Raw genomic sequence first — 13,918 nt, 5'->3', positions numbered from 1 at the left:
AGTTTAGTGTGTTGTAGTGTAGTGTAGTGTGTTGTAGTGTGTTGCAGTGTAGTTTAGTGTGTTGTAGTGTAGTGTAGTGTGTTGTAGTGTGTTGCAGTGTAGTTTATTGCAGTGTAGTGTGGTGTAGTGTAGTGTATTGTAGTGTAGTGTGGTGTAGTTTAGTGTAGTGTGGTGTAGTGTAGTGTATTGTACTGTAGTGTATTGCAGTGTAATGTGGTGTAGTGTATTGTAGTGTAGTGCAGTGTACTGTATTGTACTGTAGTGTAGTGTAGTGTGGTGTAGTGTATTGTAGTGTGGTGTAGTTTAGTGTGGTGTGGTGTAGTGTATTGTAGTTTAGTGTAGTGTATTGTAGTGTGTTGTAGTGTGTTGTAGTGTAGTGTATAGTACTGTAGTGTAGTGTGGTGTAGTGTAGTGTATTGTACTGTAGTGTGGTGTAGTTTAGTGTGGTGTAGTGTAGTGTAGTGTACTGTAGTGTAGTGTATTGCAGTGTAATGTGGTGTAGTGTATTGTACTGTAGTGCAGTGTATTGTATTGTACTGTAGTGTATTGTAGTGTGTTGTAGTGTAGTGTATTGTAGTGTAGTGTATTGCAGTGTAGTGTGGTGTAGTGTAGTGTATTGTAGTTTAGTGTGGTGTAGTGTAGTGTAGTGTAGTGTGGTGTAGTGTGGTGTAGTGTAGTGTATAGTACTGTAGTGTAGTGTATTGCAGTGTAGTGTGGTGTGGTGTAGTGTAGTGTAGAGTGGTGTAGTGTAGTGTGGTGTAGTGTATTGTAGTGTAGTGTGGTGTAGTTTAGTGTAGTGTAGAGTGGTGTAGTGTGGTGTAGTGTATTGTAGTGTAGTGTGGTGTAGTTTAGTGTAGTGTAGAGTGGTGTAGTGTAGTGTGGTGTAGTGTAGTGTGGTGTAGTTTAGTGTGGTGTAGTGTGGTGTAGTGTAGTGTATAGTACTGTAGTGTAGTGTATTGCAGTGTAGTGTGGTGTGGTGTAGTGTATTGTAGTGTAGTGTGGTGTAGTTTAGTGTAGTGTAGAGTGGTGTAGTGTAGTGTGGTGTAGTGTAGTGTGGTGTAGTTTAGTGTGGTGTAGTGTAGTGTAGTGTAGTGCATTGCAGTGTAATGTGGTGTAGTGTATTGTACTGTAGTGTATTGTAGTGTAGTGTGTTGTAGTGTGTTGTAGTGTAGTGTAGTGTAGTTTAGTGTAGTGTAGTGTGTTGTAGTGTATTGCAGTGTAGTGTAGTGTGTTGTAGTGTAGTGTGTTGTGTAGTTTAGTGTGTTGTAGTGTAGTGTAGTGTGTTGTAGTGTGTTGCAGTGTAGTTTAGTGTGTTGTAGTGTAGTGTAGTGTGTTGTAGTGTGTTGCAGTGTAGTTTAGTGTGTTGTAGTGTAGTGTAGTGTATTATAGTGTAGTGTGGTGTAGTGTATTGTAGTGTGTTGTAGTGTAGTGTAGTGTGTTGTAGTGTAGCGTGTTGTAGTGTAGTGTAGTTTAGTGTAGTGTAGTGTGTTGTAGTGTATTGCAGTGTAGTGTAGTGTATTGCAGTGTAGTGTAGTGTGTTGTAGTATAGTGTGTTGTGTAGTTTAGTGTGTTATAGTGTAGTGTGTTGTAGTGTGTTGTAGTGTAGTGTAGTGTGTTGTAGTGTATTGTGGTGTATTGTTCTGAGTTCAGCTCTGCTCCTTCTCTTTCCGTATCAGTGACTGTGTTTCTATCAGTATCTGAGCTCAGGACCGTCTTCCTCTCTAACCTACTGGTAACCAGCAGAGAGACTTTCTGTAGACAGACGAAGCTCTTCCTGTATGTCGCTCTTCATCAGGGCGTCTGCTAAACGCTGGAAATGTAAATATTACACAACCTCTGCTTTCAAACAGATACAAGGGGAAAACATTTGTGAGCTTCCTCCAAGAATCAAAGGATCAGGAACACTAATTGTTCACTGCTGTTATTTTCAGCCCCTCGCGGACGCACACCTGTCGTTGTTGGTGACGTCGAGGTGTCTGTGAATGGACAGGAAGGTCTGTTTGAGGAAGCTGATGCGTTTCCTCTCCTGCTCCTGTGATTGGTCAAACACCGCCTCCATCTCCTCCATGTAGCGCGGGGCATAGCCTGTCACGTCCTCCAGAACCTTCTCATAGCGTTCACGAGCCTAAACACGCAAACAGAGATGTTCCTGAGGTCTCCTCATACCTGCAGCTTCACGCCCGTCTCAGGGTCTCAGGGGTGTGTTGGCTGGTTAGTCATCACTAGAGGTCAGTGTTTCTCACTCCTGGACCTGTCAGTGTTTCTGATCTAACACACCTGTTCAAAAGGTTTGAAGAGATCATAAATGAGCCGAACAGCTGAATCAGGTGTACTAGAGCAGAGAGACACTAAAACCCCGAGCGAGCTGATTCATTCAAGTGAATTGACTCCTCTCAGATGATTTGTCTGTGTGAGTTAATTTGCATGAGTGAGGTGATTCATCTGATTGAGTTGACTTGTCTGAGATGATTTGTCTCAGTGAAGTGATTCATCTGAGTGAGCTGAATCGTCTCAGTGAGCTGAATCATCCATGCGAGTTGGTTTGTCTGAGTGATTTAATTAATCCGAGTGAGCTGAACTGTCTAAGTGAGCTGATTTGTTTGAGTGAGCCAATTCATCTGATGTCTGAGGTGATTCATCGGAGTGAGTTAATCTGCCTGGGTGAATTGATTTATTTGAGTGAGCTGATTCATCTGACTCAGCTGGTTTATCTGAGTGAGCTCTGAATAAGCTGATTCATCTAAGTGAGCCAATTATTTTTAGTGAGCTGATTCTTCTGAATAACCAGTTCACTAGATGAATCACCTCACTTAGATGATTCATCTGAGTAAGCTGAATCAGCTGCGTGAGCTGATTTGTCTGTGTGACTTGAATCATCTGAGGAAGCTGAATTGTCTGAGTAAGTTGATTCATCCTAGGTAAAGGTGAGCTGATCTGTCTAAGTGAGCTGGTTCATCTGAGTGAGTTGATTTGTGTGAAGGAGCTGATCAGTCATTAGTGATTTGAATCACTGGAGTATTTAATTAATCTCAATGAGTTGATTTGTCTGAGTCAGCTGATATTTAATTGAGGTCAACTGATTCATCTAGGTGAACAGATTCCTCTGAGATTTATTGCCTGAGTGATTCATCTAAGCGAACTGATTTGTCTGAGTGGGTTAATTCATCGGAGCTAAATTTGTTTGAGAAAATTGATTCATCTGAATGAGCTGATTTGTCTGAGTAAGTTGATTCATCTGAATCAGCTGATTTGTCTGAGTAAGTTGATTCATCTGAATGAGTTGATTACTCTGAGTCAGTTGATGAGTCTGAGTTAGTTGATTCGTCTCACTGGGATGCACTGAGTGAGTTAACGCACTTTGTCTCTGTCCTGGGTGGCTTTCTCGCGGGCCTGCTGGATCTTGGCGAGCATATGTTCCTTGAGCTTGGGGTTGTGTTTGGCTTGTCGCTCTTTATCTAGAGCACTCAGCTCCTTCTCGCAGGATTTATGATGAGCATGCTGAGCGCTTTCCAGCTAAACATCAAAACAAACACAACAAACAAACAAATCATCAGTCAAAGAGAAAAGCAGTCTTACCATAAATATAATTCATAACTTTAAAACTGAACACAGACGAGCCGGTTAATCATTCAGACTAATGAGAAACTGTAGAACGGACTCGGTTTATATCACAATACCTACATTTAGAGTCGGTTATTCATTCAGTCTAATGAGAAACTGTAGAACGGACTCAGTTTATATCACAATACCTACATTTAGAGTCGGTTATTCATTCAGCCTAATGAGAAACTGTAGAACGGACTCGGTTTATATCACAATACCTACATTTAGAGCCGGTTATTCATTCAGTCTAATGAGAAACTGTAGAACGGACTCGGTTTATATCACAATACCTACATTTAGAGCCGTTTAATCATTCAGTCTAATGAGAAACTGTAGAACGGACTCGGTTTATATCACAATACCTACATTTAGAGCCGGTTATTCATTCAGCCTAATGAGAAACTGTAGAACGGACTCGGTTTATATCACAATACCTACATTTAGAGCCGGTTATTCATTCAGCCTAATGAGAAACTGTAGAACGGACTCGGTTTATATCACAATACCTACATTTAGAGTCGGTTATTCATTCAGTCTAATGAGAAACTGTAGAACGGACTCGGTTTATATCACAATACCTACATTTAGAGCCGGTTATTCATTCAGCCTAATGAGAAACTGTAGAACGGACTCGGTTTATATCACAATACCTACATTTAGAGTCGGTTATTCATTCAGTCTAATGAGAAACTGTAGAACGGACTCGGTTTATATCACAATACCTACATTTAGAGTCGGTTATTCATTCAGTCTAATGAGAAACTGTAGAACGAACTCGGTTTATATCACAATACCTACATTTAGAGTCGGTTATTCATTCAGTCTAATGAGAAACTGTAGAACGGACTCGGTTTATATCACAATACCTACATTTAGAGTCGGTTATTCATTCAGTCTAATGAGAAACTGTAGAACGGACTCGGTTTATATCACAATACCTACATTTAGAGTCGGTTATTCATTCAGTCTAATGAGAAACTGTAGAACGGACTCGGTTTATATCACAATACCTACATTTAGAGTCGGTTATTCATTCAGTCTAATGAGAAACTGTAGAACGGACTCGGTTTATATCACAATACCTACATTTAGAGCCGGTTATTCATTCAGCCTAATGAGAAACTGTAGAACAGACTCGGTTTATATCACAATACCTACATTTAGAGCCGGTTATTCATTCAGCCTAATGAGAAACTGTAGAACGGACTCGGTTTATATCACAATACCTACATTTAGAGCCGTTTATTCATTCAGCCTAATGAGAAACTGTAGAACGGACTCGGTTTATATCACAATACCTACATTTAGAGTCGGTTATTCATTCAGTCTACTGAGAAACTGTAGAACAGACTCGGTTTATATCACAATACCTACATTTAGAGTCGGTTATTCATTCAGCCTAATGAGAAACTGTAGAAGAGACTCGGTTTATATCACAATACCTACATTTAGAGTCGGTTATTCATTCAGTCTAATGAGAAACTGTAGAACGGACTCGGTTTATATCACAATACCTACATTTAGAGCCGGTTATTCATTCAGTCTAATGAGAAACTGTAGAACGGACTCGGTTTATATCACAATACCTACATTTAGAGCCGGTTATTCATTCAGTCTAATGAGAAACTGTAGAACGGACTCGGTTTATATCACAATACCTACATTTAGAGTCGGTTACTCATTCAGCCTAATGAGAAACTGTAGAACAGACTCGGTTTATATCACAATACCTACATTTAGAGTCGGTTATTCATTCAGTCTAATGAGAAACTGTAGAACAGACTCGTTTATATCACAATACCTACATTTAGAGTCGGTTATTCATTCAGCCTAATGAGAAACTGTAGAACGGACTCGGTTTATATCACAATACCTACATTTAGAGCCGGTTATTCATTCAGTCTAATGAGAAACTGTAGAACAGACTCGGTTTATATCACAATACCTACATTTAGAGCCGGTTATTCATTCAGTCTAATGAGAAACTGTAGAACGGACTCGGTTTATATCACAATACCTACATTTAGAGTCGGTTATTCATTCAGTCTAATGAGAAACTGTAGAACGGACTCGGTTTATATCACAATACCTACATTTAGAGTCGGTTATTCATTCAGTCTAATGAGAAACTGTAGAACGGACTCGGTTTATATCACAATACCTACATTTAGAGTCAGTTATTCATTCAGTCTAATGAGAAACTGTAGAACGGACTGTATTTGCACTGTAAAGGTTTCTGTTCTTCACCTTCTTCAGTTTCTTCACCCAGGGTTTCTGAACTCGTGCAAACGCCGTCTCAAGGTCATATGTCTCCCTGAAACCATAGAACATTTTCCGCTGGAATGCCTCCTTCTGCCACGAGTGGATACGCTCTTCATCCTCCGAAACGAGGGAGTGAGAGATGGACGAATGAAGAACAGACAGACGCTCAGCGGAGGAGAAAAAACTCTGAAATGCCCGCATGAGGGAACCATAGAGCGGCCCTGAGAGAGAGAGAGAGACAGAGAGAGAGACAGAGAGAGAGAGAGACAGAGACAGAGAGAGAGAGAGAGACAGAGAGAGAGAGAGAGAGAGAGAGAGAGAGACAGAGAGAGAGACAGAGAGAGAGAGAGACAGAGAGAGAGAGAGAGAGAGAGAGAGAGACAGAGAGACAGAGAGAGAGACAGAGAGAGAGACAGAGAGAGAGAGAGAGAGAGAGAGAGAGAGACAGAGAGAGAGACAGAGAGAGAGAGACAGAGAGAGAGAGAGAGAGAGAGAGAGACAGAGAGACAGAGAGAGAGACAGAGAGAGAGACAGAGAGAGAGAGACAGAGAGAGAGAGAGAGACAGAGAGAGACAGAGAGAGACAGAGAGAGAGAGAGACAGAGACAGAGAGAGAGAGACAGAGGACAGAGAGAGAGAGAGAAGAGAGAGAGAGAGAGAGAGAGAGACACAGAGAGAGAGAGAGAGAGAGAGAGAGAGAGAGACAGAGAGACAGAGAGAGAGACAGAGAGAGAGACAGAGAGAGAGAGAGAGAGACAGAGACAGAGAGAGAGAGAGAGAGAGAGAGACAGAGAGAGACAGAGAGAGAGAGAGACAGAGAGAGACAGAGAGAGAGAGAGAGAGAGAGAGACATTCATTCATGTTAATTTAATTTAGCTTCTTTAGCTTTACGAGGCTAATGTTTAATGCAATTTTCAAAATAATTGTGACGTTTAAATAAATTTATTTAAAAATTTAAATAAAATCCAATGATGTGCAAATAATTTATGTCCTATATTTCTTTGAAAATGCTTCAGAGACAACAAACCAAATATTCAACCGGAGAAATTTTATTGTTTGTGAAAAGTTTTTGCCCATTTTGAATTTGATGCCAACACGTTCCACAAAAGTAAAGGTGAGAAATGCTAATAAAGCACCTGGTGTTTGATTGGCGGCAGGTCAGTAACATGACTGGGTAGAGCAGCTCAGAGAGGCGGAGTCTTTCAGAAGTGAAGAAAAAACTTTCTCTTTAAACATTTGATTTGATGCATTTGTAGTTTTTTCAATTAAATACAGGATTTAAATGATTTGCACATCATTTAATTTTGCTTTTATTTACTTATTTATTTATTTTTTCACTGTGTCCAAACTTTTTTGGGAATAATCTGTGTGTCCTCACCTTCACAAAGACATCATAATCCAAAGCGTGTGGTCTGATAGCACGGCAAGAGTCAGAGATCAGCCTGGAGATCTGTGAGTCAGGAGGAAGTAAACTCCTCCCTTCTGGACTCTGTTACTCTGAGTCAGTGATTCCAACAGGGATTCTGACTTCAGAGTTTCAGAGATCATGACGTCAGTCCAAAGTCTGTGAGAGCAGCTCCCCTTTTACTCTGAATACGTCGTTACGCTCAGAAATGGGTTAACAGGTTAATGGATAGTGTTTACTTTTGGGCACAAACAGTAAACAAAGCTTACTTTTATTTTGTTTTTGCCACTACAGAAGTAGGTATAAAACGTAGTGGGTTTAATGGGGCATGGATGGTTTAATAGGGCATGGATGGTTTAATGGGGCATGGATGGTTTAATAGGGCATGGATGGTTTAATAGGGCATGGTTGGTTTAATGGGGAATGGTTGGTTTAATGGGGAATGGTTGGTTTAATGGGGCATGATTGCTTTAATGGGGCATGGTTGGTTTAATGGGGCATGGATGGTTTAATGGGGCATGGATGGTTTAATAGGGCATGGTTGGTTTAATGGGGAATGGTTGGTTTAATGGGGAATGGTTGGTTTAATGGGGAATGGTTGGTTTAATGGGGCATGGTTGCTTTAATGGGGCATGGTTGGTTTAATGGGGCATGGATGGTTTAATGGGGCATGGATGGTTTAATGGGGCATGGTTGGTTTAATCAGGCATGGTTGGTTTAATGGGGCATGGTTGGTTTAATGGGGCATGGATGGTTTAATGGGGCATGGATGGTTTAATGGGGAATGGTTGGTTTAATGGGGCATGGTTGGTTTAATGGGGCATGGATGGTTTAATGGGGCATGGATGGTTTAATGGGGAATGGTTGGTTTAATGGGGCATGGATGGTTTAATCGGGCATGGTTGGTTTAATGGGGCATGGTTGGTTTAATGGGGCATGGATGGTTTAATGGGGCATGGATGGTTTAATGGGGAATGGTTGGTTTAATGGGGCATGGATGGTTTAATGGGGCATGGATGGTTTAATGGGGAATGGTTGGTTTAATGGGGCATGGATGGTTTAATGGGGAATGGTTGGTTTAATGGGGCATGGATGGTTTAATGGGGCATGGATGGTTTAATGGGGCATGGATGGTTTAATGGGGCATGGATGGTTTATTGGGGAATGGTTGGTTTAATGGGGCATGGATGGTTTAATGGGGCATGGTTGGTTTAATGGGGCATGGATGGTTTAATGGGGCATGGTTGGTTTTATGGGGAATGGTTGGTTTAATGGGGCATGGTTGGTTTAATGGGGCATGGTTGGTTTAATGGGGAATGGTTGGTTTAATGGGGCATGGTTGGTTTAATGGGGCATGGTTGGTTTAATAGGGAATGGTTGGTTTAATGGGGCATGGATGGTTTAATGGGGCATGGTTGGTTTAATACGGAATGGTTGGTTTAATGGGGCATGATTGGTTTAATAGGGCATGATTGGTTTAATGGGGCATGATTGGTTTAATAGGGAATGGTTGGTTTAATGGGGCATGATTGGTTTAATAGGGAATGGTTGGTTTAATGGGGCATGGTTGGTTTAATAGGGCAGGGTTGGTTTAATGGAGCATGGTTGGTTTAATGGGGCATGATTGGTTTAATAGGGAATGGTTGGTTTAATGGGGCATGGTTGGTTTAATAGGGCAGGGTTGGTTTAATGGAGCATGGTTGGTTTAATAGGGCATGATTGGTTTAATAGGGAATGGTTGGTTTAATGGGGCATGGTTGGTTTAATAGGGCAGGGTTGGTTTAATGGAGCATGGTTGATTTAATGGGGCATGGTTGGTTTAATGGGGCATGATTGGTTTAATGGGGCATGGATGGTTTAATGGGGCATGGATGGTTTAATGGGGAATGGTTGGTTTAATGGGGCATGGATGGTTTAATGGGGCATGGTTGGTTTAATGGGGCATGGTTGGTTTAATGGGGCATGGATGGTTTAATGGGGCATGGATGGTTTAATGGGGAATGGTTGGTTTAATGGGGCATGGATGGTTTAATCGGGCATGGTTGGTTTAATGGGGCATGGTTGGTTTAATGGGGCATGGATGGTTTAATGGGGCATGGATGGTTTAATGGGGAATGGTTGGTTTAATGGGGCATGGATGGTTTAATGGGGCATGGATGGTTTAATGGGGAATGGTTGGTTTAATGGGGCATGGATGGTTTAATGGGGAATGGTTGGTTTAATGGGGCATGGATGGTTTAATGGGGCATGGATGGTTTAATGGGGCATGGATGGTTTAATGGGGAATGGTTGGTTTAATGGGGCATGGATGGTTTAATGGGGCATGGATGGTTTAATGGGGCATGGTTGGTTTAATGGGGCATGGTTGGTTTTATGGGGAATGGTTGGTTTAATGGGGCATGGTTGGTTTAATGGGGCATGGTTGGTTTAATGGGGAATGGTTGGTTTAATGGGGCATGGTTGGTTTAATGGGGCATGGTTGGTTTAATAGGGAATGGTTGGTTTAATGGGGCATGGATGGTTTAATGGGGCATGGTTGGTTTAATACGGAATGGTTGGTTTAATGGGGCATGGTTGGTTTAATAGGGCATGGTTGGTTTAATAGGGCAGGGTTGGTTTAATGGAGCATGGTTGGTTTAATGGGGCATGGTTGGTTTAATAGGGCATGATTGGTTTAATAGGGAATGGTTGGTTTAATGGGGCATGATTGGTTTAATAGGGAATGGTTGGTTTAATGGGGCATGGTTGGTTTAATAGGGCAGGGTTGGTTTAATGGAGCATGGTTGATTTAATGGGGCATGATTGGTTTAATAGGGAATGGTTGGTTTAATGGGGCATGGTTGGTTTAATAGGGCATGGTTGGTTTAATGGGGCATGATTGGTTTAATGGAGCATGGTTGGTTTAATGGGGCATGGATGGTTTAATGGGGCATGGTTGGTTTAATGGAGCATGGTTGGTTTAATGGGGCATGGTTGGTTTAATAGGGCAGGGTTGGTTTAATAGGGCATGGTTGGTTTAATGGGGCATGGTTGGTTTAATAGGGCATGGTTGGTTTAATAGGGCATGATTGGTTTAATAGGGAATGGTTGGTTTAATGGGGCATGGTTGGTTTAATAGGGCATGGTTGGTTTAATAGGGCATGATTGGTTTAATAGGGAATGGTTGGTTTAATGGGGCATGGTTGGTTTAATAGGGCATGGTTGGTTTAATAGGGCAGGGTTGGTTTAATGGAGCATGGTTGATTTAATGGGGCATGGTTGGCATCTCTCAGTCACCCCTGATGCTGGGCCTGTTTGCTCTGTGCCAGTCTGTGCATCTACAGATTCTGTCTCTAACTGTACACCAGCAGGTTGGAGCTACAACAGAGAGGTTTCTGATAAAGTGGCCAGGGACTGTGTGTATACTCACTGGAGTCTGCTATACTTTTCCACTTGCTGCTCCACTCTTTCAGCTGCTGAGCGTAACGCTTCTCCACTCGCGCTCGGTCCTTAAAGCAGGCCACGATGTCCTCACACACCTGGAAGCCGTTTTGAGTCCGCTGCACTGTGTCCACATAGTTACCAGGCTAAAGGAAACACACACACACACACACATTTCACTCTGTATCTGTCTATTACTCTGACACTGCAGCCAGTCGGAGCTGGATTTTACTAGAGGAGGGTGTGGAATGTAATCCGTGCTGTCACGCTGTTGCTGTTTGTCTGTGAATCTGATCTGTTTTCCCAGTGTTGTTCCACAATCTAGTCCATGTCTTCTGCTCTTACCCACTTGTTCCAGCCCATACTCCATTCCACATCTTCAGGATCCACTCCTTGTGTGACATCAAATAGAGGTAAAGGACAAAGGAGGCCTCCTGGCGCCACTAACAGCTGTGCGTGTGCTTCAGCTCGTTTATTTGCTCATCCTGTGTTCTAGATTACTCTGGGTTGGCTGTTGACTCCGAGATCAGCCAAGCACCACTGAAACTTGTCAGCCTCTTGTATGTTTTGTGTACATTTTCCCTCTTTGCTGTATATTTTGTGATGCTGATCCTGTAATCATGTGAAACATTGGTTTCTGATGTGAAGTTTCCACACCTGAGAGTCAGTCAGTCTGAATATGTGATGATGAGCTGGAAAACAACAAAGAAACAAAGCAGTAAACCACCCAAACTCACAGAGCGGGCTGGCAAGCGCCAAAGTGTGTAGCATGTAAAAGTCAACTATTCCTTATTATTATGTGTTCCAAACTGTCTCTGGAAGCACCATCAGCACAAGATCTGTCCATCAGGAGCTTCATGAACTGGGTCTCCATGGCTGAGCAGCTGCGCACAATGCCAAGCATCGGCTGGAGGGGTGTAAAGCGCCGCCACTGGACTCTGGAGCAGTGGAACCGTGTTCTCTGGAGAGATGAATCAGCTTCTCTATCTGTCAGTCTGGTGATGAATCTGGGTTTGGTGGATGTCAAGAGAACGTCACCTACCGGAATGTGGAGCTAACGGCAGTAGAGTTTGGTGGAGGAGGGATGATGGGCTGGGCTGTTTTTCAGGGTTTGGGCTCTCAGTTCCAGTGAAGGGTGATGTTAACACTGACACTGTACACAGTTAAGCTTCCAGCTTTGGGTCAGCAGTTTGGGTAAGAGCCTTTCCTGTTCCAGCAGGACTGAGTCCCTGAGCACAAAGGAGCTCCATAAAGACATGTTTGGTGTGGAGGAACTCCAGTGGCCTCACAGAGCCCTGACCTCAATCAGACACATATTAATGCCTATGTCTTTGCAATGTGACGTCCAGCAAGCTCTTGTAGGTGAGATGGTCAGGTGTACTGTATTAATGTTGAATGAGTCACATCATTTTTAAATAAAAATAATCACAACCGATGGCTCAGAAACAAGAAAAAAAGTTTGCTCTTAGCAGAACCTTTTTGTACTTGTGTTTCTGGGCCACCGTAATGTTTCCAAACTGATTAGAACAAATGGTGAATTCTTACTTTTAAACAGGCAGCTGGGAAAGCTGTTCCAGGCGGTTGATGCCGTTGATTAAAAAGATAGTTGAGAGTTTGGAAATGAAACATAAACAATCACCTTCAACTTCTAACTCTTTTCCAGTTGTTTGATTCATGGAATGAAGAATAACATCATTAAGCACTAAACAAGATTGTAAGTGGTAGATTCTGTCCCAGAACAGAACAATTACGTTTTCGGTTTCCATTTCCAGCTGAAGCACCTGTATATCAAGTATTTCCCAACGTCTCAGCCAATCAGATTTCAGCACTCCTATCAGTGACACACTGAACGCATTTGGTGGGACGGTCATGTATAACTGTGGTAGACACGTCTCTGTAAATACTGAAATCTGCTCTGACAGACTCATAAACACCACAGACGTCCTGTAGTGACGTCTCCCACCTCTGATCAGAGCTCTAATTACAGGTTAGACTAATCCAGCTCCTGCACTGTTTCACTGTCTCTCTCTGAAGCTCTCTCACCATCCAGAAGCTCTGGTTGGGGTCCTCCTGAGGCTCCTTCTGAGGGTCCGTCATGCTGCTGCGGGAGTGCAGATCCAAACCCACCTAAACACACTCCAGCAGCACGGCAGTCTCTGTGAGAGAGAGAGTGTGTGCTGGAATCTGGCAGCAGGAATAGAATCCCCTCCCAAACATTCCTCCGTCCAGAAGAGACGTCCCAAAATAAACAACACGCAAAAGGTCAACACACACACACACACACACACACACACACACACACACACATATACGGTACTGTGCACAAGTCAGAGACCGTCAGAGAGCCATTAAGAAGGACTTTTTCACCATCAGAAAAAAGCTGAAAGAAAATTACAGAGATCAACAACTAAATCTCAGCTGTGAGGGTCAGTGAGTCTCTCTTCACCTTCATTCCAGCTTCTATTCTTTCTATCCAGGAGACTCAGTCTCAGCTCCTCAGAGAACCTGCAGACACACCTCCAAAGCTCAGTCTTAGAAGCTGGTTGATGATCAAACCCATTCAGTGGTGCTGGGGTCTGGACCCTGGGGCGGTCAGTCCATCGTCCAGTTTGTTTGTTTGATGCGTCCATCCCTTTTTCTCAGTGAGGTTCTTGATCAGCTACACATCCTTTCAGACCCACAGCGCTGAGTGGTCTTCTCACAGTGGAAGGATGGAGAGAAACCCCTGTGGATGTTTTCAGATCTGGAGCAGCTTGATCTTCTCCTCTCTCTCAGAGATCAAAGCTTTCAGTGCTGTTTATCTGATGGGGGCAGCTTTGGGGTCTAGCAGCTCTTCCAGGTGGTTGTTAGGAGGAACATTTTCTCTGTAGACTTCAATCAATTTTTGAGCTCCAGTTTTGGAAGCTTCTATTTCTTCACTTATTTTACTTTTACTTTCTCCTTCTTTATGCAAGTGGATTATCTCATATGTAATCTCAGAACCACCTCCCAAAAAATGGACAACTTGGACTTAAATGTGAATTAGAGCAATTTTTAAAAAATGCCTCTATAATCCAGTGAGTGTGATGGGGTCGAGAGGGTTTGGTGTGAAGTGGTTCAGACGTCTTTACAGTGGTGGTGATGGGAACCAGGTGTCGCCATGACTACAACACAGATATAGACACTTTATTTACCACCCAGAACCACCAGAGAACCTACACGAGTCTTCTGAGTTTATATGGAATGTTGA

At 42.7% G+C, this 13,918-nt stretch overlaps 1 protein-coding gene across 1 annotated transcript in view; it reads right to left on the bottom strand.

Annotated features, from left to right (window-relative positions):
* The window catches only part of zgc:91999 (uncharacterized protein LOC445104 homolog), a 21,930-nt gene extending 9,062 nt beyond the window's left edge, over positions 1-12,868 (bottom strand). Inside the window, exons 1-5 of the mRNA XM_037536891.1 lie at positions 12,733-12,868; positions 10,679-10,835; positions 5,851-6,086; positions 3,358-3,513; positions 1,940-2,125 (exon numbers count right to left, since the gene is read on the bottom strand). Coding sequence (XP_037392788.1) covers positions 1,940-2,125; positions 3,358-3,513; positions 5,851-6,086; positions 10,679-10,835; positions 12,733-12,786 — 789 coding nt within the window. The 5' untranslated portion in view covers positions 12,787-12,868. The remainder of the gene's footprint in view (positions 1-1,939; positions 2,126-3,357; positions 3,514-5,850; positions 6,087-10,678; positions 10,836-12,732) is intronic.
* Between the last annotated feature and the right edge of the window lie 1,050 nt (positions 12,869-13,918).

The sequence above is a fragment of the Pygocentrus nattereri genome, chromosome 3 (genome assembly GCF_015220715.1).
Source record: "Pygocentrus nattereri isolate fPygNat1 chromosome 3, fPygNat1.pri, whole genome shotgun sequence".
In the NCBI taxonomy this organism is placed as follows: domain Eukaryota; kingdom Metazoa; phylum Chordata; class Actinopteri; order Characiformes; family Serrasalmidae; genus Pygocentrus; species Pygocentrus nattereri.
This window is presented reverse-complemented; position numbering and strand designations above follow the sequence as displayed.